Source organism: Aplysia californica, unplaced genomic scaffold (genome assembly GCF_000002075.1).
Source record: "Aplysia californica isolate F4 #8 unplaced genomic scaffold, AplCal3.0 scaffold00077, whole genome shotgun sequence".
NCBI classification, from domain to species: domain Eukaryota; kingdom Metazoa; phylum Mollusca; class Gastropoda; order Aplysiida; family Aplysiidae; genus Aplysia; species Aplysia californica.
Genome location: NW_004797347.1, coordinates 1,384,414 through 1,395,529, shown reverse-complemented (window position 1 = coordinate 1,395,529; position 11,116 = coordinate 1,384,414). Strand labels below are relative to the sequence as shown.

Sequence of the window (11,116 nt, the reverse complement as noted above, 5' to 3'; positions counted from 1 at the left end):
AGATAGATAGATAGATAGATAGATAGATAGATAGATAGATAGATAGATAGATAGATAGATAGATAGATAGATAGATAGATTCTTTTGTATGTGAAGCAATTATATAATTCGCTTCTATCTCGGCAAGTACTTTAGGGAAAACTCTTCTGACATTTTGTGTGAAATGTAACATAATGATGAAGTGTTGTCTTCAAGCTTTCAGCTTTCGGTCCCGGCTAAAACGTTTTACTTTCAACTACATTGTATGTCATTACCGCAAACGAGGTGATAAATGCGCACTCATCCATTATTGTTTAACCTCTTCACTTTTGTGCAGACGTTTGTAATTACTTGTAATTCCCTAAACTGGTTCTCTGTCATTTTTTGAACTGTTTTATGGAGAACGTTTAAAAAGATGTCACTGCAACCTGTGCAGTTGCTTATTCTTAATAAGGGGAAATTCGTTTATGCGAGGAGTGTTCACAAAATGAGTTATTTCTGGCATCAAAGAATAGCAATTTCTACCGAAAACAGACACGTCACTTTCGTTGGTTTTCAGTTGATGCCATATTCCTCAAGTTTGATATGTCATCATCATCATCGTGATCATCATCATCATCATCATCATCATCATCATCATCATCATCATCATCATCATCATCATCATCATCATCATCATCTTTTTGTACAGCAGATAGTAAAATGGTTAAGACCTGGTAGTATTTCAAAAATATTTAATTACATCATCATCATCATCATCATCATCATCATCATCATCATCATCATGATCATCATCATCATCATCATTGTCATTATTGAAAGCTCGAAAATAAAAAGCAAAAAAAAAGCCGAGACTGTAGAATTTCAAAATTCTGAATCAATGAAAAAGTTCAACATTTCACCCTGAGGACTTCGTCGGGAACATGTAAATAAATAATGACTACGCTATGGAAATAAAAGTATGTGCACACTTTACATCATGATGCACAATAGCAAGTGATTTAAGCTCTTTGTACACGGAAAGGTTCATTAACTGGCAAGGTCGAATACCGCCACTTACATGATCTAAATTGTGTCATCATCATCATCATCATCATCATCATCATCATCATCATCATCATCATCATCGTCATCATCATCATCATCACCATCATCATCATCATCATCATCATCATCATCATCGTCATCATCGTCGTCATCATCATCATCATCATCATCATCATCATCATCATCATCATCAATTCATCACGATAACAATTATACATGAACGTTCTAAGGGGAATAATACGTGTGATACAACGACTTATCTTTTCTTTTATTTTCTCTCCCTTCTTTTAGGTACGTGTTTTACGGCGCTCTCAACTACATAAGGTCATATGAGCGCGTAGGACACATTATATATTAACCTTTTTCAGTTGATAGGAAATTTTGAAATTTTGCCCGGGTGGGGGCTGAAACAACTGTTATCGATATTAGACCCCCAAGGGATCTTTAACGTGCGCAACTTGCACACGGGACCTCCGAGATTTTTCGCCCTTGTCCAAGAAGGCTAGGTGTAGATCTTTCCCACCAGAAGATCAGGGGTGTGGCTGAAAGGCAGCTGTAAGAAGGCGCCAAGGAGTAGCAGTAGAAAGGCTGCAGAAAGAGTCAGGAGCCCAGGGGCAAAGGACGGGAGGGGGTGGGGACAGAAAGAGGAGACAAAAGCAGACGACAGAACATTGATAAAGAGCAGGAAAGGAAGTGAAAGGAGACAATTTTACAGAAGAAAACTTTTCGGTCGCTACCCGGAATCGAACCCGGGACCTTTGAATGAGATGCCAAAACCTTAACCTCTATACCATGAGAGCCCCTTTATCTTTTCTGATGTTCGTCGTAAATAACAATACTGGAACCTGCTTTAACATCAAAAAACAAAACAAAAGCCAGGTATAGTCGCAATAAGAGTGACGTATAAACATAATAATTTATGCGGAACCTACCTTTGGCGTCACCCGTATCATTATCTTGTCGTGAGACGAACATGGTTCATGACAAATTACAGCTAAACGGCAACATAGTTGACCTGAGAAAGCTCTAAAGGCTATGAAAGATTTTATGTTCGGAAACGTCGAAACTGTTACGTCACAGGTGTGTTGATTATGCACTATTGCTGTCCATACTAGAGGAGCAATAAAGTTCTTTATTTAATTAAAGCCTGAGAAAACACGTGTTTGATTTCCGTGTATGGAGATTCTTTTTCCTCCTAAAATCTCAGCCTTTCTGCTGGGAACATATTTCTCTCGCAACACGGGTTTGCTGTGACTGACAGGGTTGAAGCCCACCTACTATAATGTATTATGTATTAAATTACGTCTATGGTGATGTAAAAACATCTGCATAAAAAAGAAACCAGAACTCTTAAACTTGAGTTGTGTGATTTTATTGGAAATAATGCACGCTCCCCTATCAACATAATTGTAGAAATTAGAGAAGACAGATCGTCAGCTTTGCCTGTCTGTCAGGGTCAGCTCGGGCTTAATTGGACATACTATCCCAACAAACAAACTAAGATATTACATACAAAAAGAATACTTTCCTCAGCAGCTGAATGAACTCTTTTGTGTACAACAACAAAAAAGTCAAGAAAACCCAAACAAATGAAAAAAATATCATTACACCTCACAAGCAGGTTTCCAAATTGTGCTGCACTGCAGATATAGTGAACTACCAAATATAACAGGGTTATACTGCAAGCGTTTTTTCGGAGAGACATGTTTCAACAGGCAAGATTTCGAGCCCTGATTTTTCAAGCTTTTTCCAAGAGAGATATTCTTCTGTGATTGTCACAAGATTGACTGTCACCTTTGCTGTTGTTTTTTGTATAGATGAATGACAGCTGCATCCCTGTACTCTAGAGGAATACTCCAACATTATCACATTTGACAATATAGTTCTGACAGTACATCAACAATACGAAGCAAAGGCATCTGCAGGAATAGTCTCTTATTATTTCGACCGCCTTGTGGCAACTCTTCTGATGGCGGTGAACCAGGCCGGGTAGACGAGGTGAGATTTCTTTAGTGCTTTAGTGTACCTCCCTCCCCCTTGTGGAGTGAGCAGTGCTGTCCGTAAAAGGCTGCTCAGCTCGGTATAGAAACTATCAAAGCCAATTACCACCTTTTGAGCAGGTGTGTGCTACAAAGACACCCTGAAAATGTCTCTGAAGGACTTCAACATAAATCCTTCGACATGGGAGAGCCTAGCTCCTGCCATCACAGTTGAAGGGCACAGCAGTCACAGTGGGTAGGGAGTCATAGGAGGCTTCACGAATAAGAAATACCGAAACCAAGACAGAAGCCAGCAAACTGCGTACATCTGGCCACAAGTAGTAGTGGAGCTTTAGAATGCTCAAAAATGTGGCACAATTTTATCTGCCTGAAATGATCTCTCGGCCACAGCAGAAGCCACAAGTTATCTCAACGTTTACATTTTCTAATTCTTTTACTTCACATAAGAAATATTCTCCTATATAAGGATGTATTGGTCATAGTTAGACACTGAGAGACGAACTATTATTATAGTATGTTTATAATACAAGCGAAACTGGATATTCGAATAATATTCTTTTCATTTTTAAAACATGTTTCTCAGGAATTCAGACTTGTTTTCAAATTCTACCGCCTCAAGATGAGAATATTACACAGCATTGTTTTCGCTGTCTTCATGGAGGGTAAGTGGGGACTGAAACTTATCAGCACTGAGGCCTTTTCACGGCACCAATGTGTTACGAAGACATTTGGCAAACTATTGTTCCTTTCTAGACTTCAAAAAATGTTTCATTTTTTTGTCAATCTTTTCAGCTTATTATCAAAAGAATAGGCGTAGCTGTGTGCACGTTACCCCAATACGGCCTTATGATCGATGGATATTGAAAGCCCATATAAACATTAAAGTAATATTTTTAAATACATTATGAATAACTCTGTCTTCTAGTTTAAGATACAATTCTCCAATTAAAATTTCAATACAAAGCGAAAAAAAACCCAACAACTTAAAGGTCATTTCAGAGAATGCCGTCTTTTGTCTATCCCCAGTCAAGAATACTATTCAGCAATTCTCTGAATCCCTTTTTTCACTATCAGTTCGCCTTACAGGCTTTGCTGTTGCACAAGGTGAAGGTGACGAATGCCGTGACCGAGCACATGCCTGTATGTTCCCTGTGTACATGAAGGTGGCGCCACATGTTCAGACTGAGGAAGTTTTCATCTTTTTTATTCAAGTCAACCCCGTCAATTTGATATGTACGTGAGATAAGCTTTATCTAATGTATTTCGGTTGGCTGTGGAATATACAAGGTACAAACTACGCCCCATTAGCTCAGTTGATACCACGCTGGACTACTCAGTGGACGGCCCTGGTTCGAGTCCCAGACTGGGCGCTCTTGAATTGGGAAGGAGGAAAGGGGGGATGGAAGAAAGAGAGGAAATGGAGGATGGATTAGAGGGAAGGGGAAAGATGGAGGAGAGTGAGGTTCGTCGACCGGTGTGAAGGGTGGTTAAGCTCTGTGTCTCCTCGCCACTTTTGGCAGTTTAGATAAATGAGAGAGAGGGGAGAGAGAGAGAGAGAGAGAGAGAGAGAGAGAGAGCGAAAGAGAGAGGGGGGAGGGAGGGAGGGGATAGAGATGAAGGAGGAGGAGGAGAGAGAAGAAGAGGAAACAGAAGGGAGAGATGGGAGGGAGGAGAAGAGGAGGTATAGAATGGTACAGGCTAAATCTATGGAACGAGAATTGTTGACAAACAAAAACAAAAAGAAAAAAAGGGTTGGGATTGAGTAGTTGGAGGAGAAGGAAGAAAAGAAGACTGAAAATCAGCAAATAAAAGCGAGGAAAATTATTTAATGATTTTAAGCTGTAAGATGTTCACCGATCGAGCTCATGTGGTTTGTTGTCCAGTAATTTGATATCACAACGATGGTTATAGTGTCGTAGTTAATCTAGCTCGTTGTTCTGGTCGACATCATATTAATTACAGAATTACAAGACAAATAATGATATTACCTGCTATTAGAGTAAATTTCTTTGTCTAACTTAAGAAGTGAATGTATTGTGGCGACACAATGCAGTCTTGCTTTACAATTTCTTTAAGACATGATGTTACGATCTTTTAAAACAATGTTTGGCAGATTCAAACTGTCCTTGTCTCTTCTTAGTGATATCAAACAACAACTAGTTGTTTCCCCATCATCTGGATTCTAGAAATATGACGACTGGTGCTGTGTAAAGAGAGTCACATTACCTCTCTCGAGAGGGGGCGTTTTTTATAATAGTCTAGCCATATTAATACATTTCTTACATGAAAGTTTGATCTGACTGCAATAATCTGACCAAATTGACATCATATTGTTATGGATCCCTGCAGTCGTCCTGGGCGAATTGTAAGTTAGGGAAAGTAAAAATAAAGTCTCTTCAGAAGAGGATATATCATAGAGACCAAATCTTGAGTCCGCATAAAACAGTATTAAATCAGGCTGTTGAAAACATGTGCTTGAACAGCACATCTGATTTGAACATTAGCGAAAGTGATGTATTTTTTTATATTTTGGCCTGATTCAAGCGTTCCACACCATGAGATGAAGGGAAACGAAGAGTGCTTACAGAAGTAAAGTTGTGATATGGGATAAGGAAATTTGGATACGGTACATATGGGAAACAAGAGGTGAGAGATGGGAAACAGAAGGTAGGATTCGGAAGATGGGACGGGCATCTGTGTACAATAAAGACTGTATAGCACCGGGTCAGCCTGAAAACCGACGCAGAGAGAAAACATCAGGGGACAATAATTTTTTATTATAATAACAAACACCTCCCCCCCCCCTCTCTCTCTCTCTCTCTCTCTCTCTCTCTCTCTCTCTCTCTCTCTCTCGGCGTACTCGCTAACACAAGGGCGCACCCAAGTCTCGCGCTGACGTGAGATAGGGCAATCGAAACATCTTGGTATACAGACACGATCTTTGGCAGTACGTCTCCGAGGCGTTACGCTAGCCGAGGAGCCATGTCACTGAGAAACGTTCTGGCAAATAGGACTCTGGTGAGATAACCACGGTTTCTGCTACAACTCAAAGATTGTTCTATCTGCTCTGTCAAAATCGTAAGATTGTTTGGAGCCCATATCCCGATGATCAAAGAATTACATTCGAAAAAGCTTAGCCATGTTGTGAAACTCAAAATTGTTAAAGTAAATTTTCTCAAAAGTAGGTACTGAGCACAAGAAAAAACCAACTTTGTAATTCTAGGGTAGCGAAGCGAGTGAGAAAGTTAACCACGATTAGATGGACAGACAGGGTCACCAATGGGGAAGTGTTCCGGAGAACAAGATACAAGAACGGAGATGAAAAGAAAAGAAGAAAGCCAGTGGCGACGCACAAACTTTCACTGTCAGGAAGCCAGGCAGCTGCATAACATTAACACAAGAAAGTGTTGGATTTTAAACCACCTTACCCAAGGCAACGTGTGGAAACTGGGAACACATGAAATGATATTATCGTTCTCTGTGACTCTTCTCCACCTATCTGTACATCAAGAGGATATTCCAGGATGGGAAAAGGTGGAAAGCGTTTGTTCGTGGCCTATACCCTGATCTACGGTGAGAAAATCAATCACGATGAGGTGTTCTGCCTCTGGCGATTTTAACAGCGTTTCTGTCAGCTCATTTGGTACATCTCATCATGCCTATCAAATATCTAAAAGAGCAATTTAGAATGCAGGGAGATTTGGGGCATTTTGTGGGCTCTTCACCAACCTGGATTGGTCCTATCGGAGATGGACGTTATATTTGGAGGTTTCACCTCTTAGATGTCAAACCTTTGAGTGTTGAAATGAGCAGCCCATGCCATATTCTACCACGAGTCTTGTCTTCTTAAAGTTGTCAGTGACATGTATTTTCCATGAGAAGAATAGAACTTTTTCTTCTTCTTAAAAATACAGCGACGAACGTTGTGTTTTTTTCTTCCTCTTTAATATTTTGTTAACAACATAATTTCATTTCCTTCATTTCTTTTCCTCCAAATTCAAAAACGTTTTCAGGAACACAGTTCGAAATTTGGAACTCATTTTCAGGTACACGAAAAAGTTAAAACTGGAGTTGACTGTCTCCGTGACGAACGAGACAGACCACGAGATCATGTAAACGTTGTGATACGTTTTTCCAAAACGGAAGTTGGGTTCGAGAGCCATAACAAAATGAAGCAAGGTGGCAGGCAAGAAACAAACTATGAACATAGTAGAGATAAACGCCACCATTTTCACGACCCTTTTATCCTTGAGCCCTCTTCCTTCCGACGATCCATCGCCTCTGGTAGCTGTGGCTTGCCGCCATTTTGTTTTACTGGTTAGTTTAAAAGCAAGAACGATGGTGCAGAAGATGGTGAAGACGAAGGAAAACGTGGAGATCACCACTCCGTGCGTGATGAAAGTAATGGTTTCCAACAAGACGTGATTATCCCTGGATACAATTTTGAACATGGTGGCGTTTCTTGCGGTATCAAAAGCCCAAACTAAATTGTTCCCGTAATAAAAAGGAGAAAATACACTGAATATGAGGATAAAGAAGAATAAGGTGATAGCCTTCGTCCTTCCGGGAGTAATAATCCTCTTGACCTTCAGAGGAACGGCGATGCACAGGCACCTCTCGAAGGTGATGAACGCGGTGATTAAGCTTGTGATTCTGTGGGAGAGGGGGGGGTAAAAAAAAACGTTTTAATGTACGCACTGCTCCAACCAAAATTTAAAGTTAATTGAAAAAGACCCAAAAAACGATTCAGTAATCCTGACCATGAGACAAAAATAACGCTCAAGATAGTAAAAATTTAATTAGCTGAACTGTTTTTATGTTTGAAACGGTCAGGAGCTGATCTTGACTCATGAACGTCTTGAAAAACTCACCCTGGAGTGAGGGAAATTTATAACACACACACACACACACACACACACACACACACACACACACACACACACATACACACACACACACACACACACACACACACACACACACACACACACACACACACACACATAAGCACCCATATATTATTATTATTATTATTATTATTATTATTATTATTATTATTATTATTATTATTATTATTATTATTATTATTATTATTATTACAGGGTGATCCAAAAAAAGACTTTACAACTTTTTTTCTGAATATCTCGCGCAAAAATTGTTCTAGAATGCTGTAATTTGGAACAGACATAATTCATTCAAAAGGAATTTGTTTGATATAAAATATACGAAGAAGAAACATGTTTTGAAAACGGGAACGCCTAAAAGAAAAAAGCACCCAAAAACGCAAAGTTCACCAATGTTTAAAAATCTTGTAAAGGAAGTCGTGAAAAGATTAGTTGACCTTTTTCTTTATTTTCTCTTTGGCATTAATTTTCCATCCCTGTCACATTTAAACAATATTTTAATTCTTCTACAGAGTTTAAAAAACCTAATGATTCCATTTTGAAATTCCTAGAAGCAGTGCTCCACATTCCCTCCTTTGGACTCGACACATTTGTAACGCGTCGTTCGAAATGTTCAGTGGCGCCCTAACACGAGGACCTGCTAAACTATGAATTTTTAAAGCCTCATACACTGTACATGTTCACTAAGAAGTGGCTTCTAGAGACAATAAACTGGGGTGCCCAATAGACAGCATCTTTGAAGTTAACATATCCTGCAGGGTGAAAATGGGCTTTGCACTAAACCAAATGTCAATGAGGAAATGATCCCTCTTTACAAGACAATCGAGGAATCATGAGCACATTGCCATGCCCTGATCCTTGTCATCTCGGCCTAGCGAAGATGAACATGTTATAGTCTTAGGTTAAGATCTGCCATGAGAATGCAGACTGTCAATGTGTACGAAAGTCCTAGCTGCAGATCGCCTACGGACAGACGTCTCATGAAACTCGGCTACTGAAATCTGCACTCTGCTGACGTTTAAAGGGCTGCGCATGGTGCGTGTTCGACCTGAAGTGGTCATGTTTTAAAGAACTTTTTAGTTCTGATTTGCTATAGATCCAAACTGAAGGAACGTCTCTACTCATGACGCCAAAGGTCTTGAGGGTACATAAGCATGACTTGCGCAGAATTTACGGAATGTCAGGGATGGTGAGTTTGTGGAGAGGTAATGTTCAATACAAAAAGCTCTCTGCTCTTTATTAAACGTAACCCTGATCTAAGCAGGCGAACAAAATTTGGGAAAAATAATATCTGCAGACTTCTGTTGACTTGTTAGACTGCTGTAGCTTGCAATATGGCCTGATTGTTGCAACTTTTAGAGGTAGGCCTATGGTGAACTGGTGCGTCACGCTATGAAAATGGCGACAAGGTTGAAAAATGGGTTGTTTTTTTAATGCGCTATATAGAGCAAAACCATTCAATGGACTTATCTAAAATACATATCAGACAAATTCCTTTTGGCTTCCAAACGTTATGTTCAAATCTGAATCGCAAAACTTTAGCATGGCGGAAGATATTTAAAAAAACAAGTTGTAAAGGTTTTTTTGGGATCCCCCTGTATTATTATTATTATTATTATTATTATTATTATTATTATTATTATTATTTTTATTATTATTATTATTATTATTATTATTATTATTATTATTATTATTATTATTATTATTAATAAAATAATTATTATATTATATATATATATATATATATATATATATATATATATATATATATATATATATATATATATATATATACATATTATTCAAATGTATAATATATTATAATATAATATAGTTTTATGATATCACACCTGGCGAAGCAGACATGAGGAGGCCCTCCTACCATGTACATGATCTCATCCACGCTAAAGGGAAGAGGGGCGTTTGCAAACAGCGGGTTGAAGCAGATACTTATGAAGATCATAGACACAAGGGACAGCAGATCGGACACAGCAAGACCTGAAAGAGAAAACCCCACATTTCATAGAAACAATAATTTTAGTTTCAATAATAATACTTACTTACTTTACTTTTACTTTTCATCCTCTGTTTAGCATCGAGGGGAGATGCAGTTTTCTATGGTAGGCCAACTCCGCAGCTCTTTTAGTTGTGATATTTTACGTTTTCTCAGGGTTTCCTTGACATCCTCGATCCACTTTTTGCGTGGCCTTCCTCTTCCTTTAAAGCCTGAGTGCTTGGTGTTGTAGACTCTAGGGTAGCTGGCTAGGTGACATACGCAACAGGTGGCCAAACCATTTTACTCTTTGTCTATCTTTGTAATTCCGATAGCTGCTCTTACTTCTTCCTTTCTCTGCCTATCTCGTCTTGTGATGTTAAGGGTTTTGCGAAGACGTTTCATTTCACATGTGGTGATTTTGCTTTCATGAGTTTTACTTAACCCTATGCGTACGCCCTGGGGTCATTTTGTTCCCCCGGGGTTGTATTCTCCACACTTTAGAACACTTCTAGTGCGAAGATCTCTTTGAAATTTTCAGTATTAAATAGTTTAAAAATCCCTTTTGACAGACTGCTATGCAAAGCATACGGATCGGAGTAACGAGTAAATCAATTTCCTTTTTGGAAAGTGTTGGCACAGAGTTCCCCACATCGTATGGATACGATAGTAAAACACGACATACGGATAGGGTTAATGTCCAGATCTGGCACTGGTAGCATAATGTTGTTACGAATATTGAGGTGATAAGCTGTTTCTTTGTGTCCATGTAGAAGTTTGGACAGCGTTGGCTTTTTGAGTTCGCATTTCTATTTTTCTGTCTGTGGACCCGTTTTCTGAAAGTACTGCCAAGATATTTAAACCGCTTCACCTGTTTCAGTTGTTTACTGTTGACATGGATGTTCAGGGGACTACGGTTTCGGTTCAATTATTCAATAATGATAATGATGATAATAATAATAATAATAATAATAATAATAATAATAATAATAATAATAATAATAATAATAATAATAATAATAATAGTAATAATAATAATAATATTTAGGGGATGTAAACAGACGCAAGAAAAATTATTAATTTAAAGTGAACATCCAAGAGGAAAAACACTAGTTGTTGTTGTTGTTGCTTTGTTGTTGTTGTTGTTGCTGTTGTTGTTGTTGTTGCTGTTGTTGTTGTTGTTGTTGCTGTTG

The 11,116-nt window shown here is 38.6% G+C and overlaps 1 protein-coding gene across 1 annotated transcript in view; it reads right to left on the bottom strand.

Annotated features, from left to right (window-relative positions):
- Nucleotides 1-7,003: 7,003 nt before the first annotated feature.
- LOC101853536 (probable G-protein coupled receptor 139) overlaps nucleotides 7,004-11,116 on the bottom strand; it is a 6,556-nt gene continuing 2,443 nt past the window's right edge. The window contains exons 2-3 of the mRNA XM_005094207.1: nucleotides 9,781-9,928; nucleotides 7,004-7,679 (exon numbers count right to left, since the gene is read on the bottom strand). Of these exons, the coding sequence (XP_005094264.1) occupies nucleotides 7,004-7,679; nucleotides 9,781-9,928 (824 nt within the window). The remainder of the gene's footprint in view (nucleotides 7,680-9,780; nucleotides 9,929-11,116) is intronic.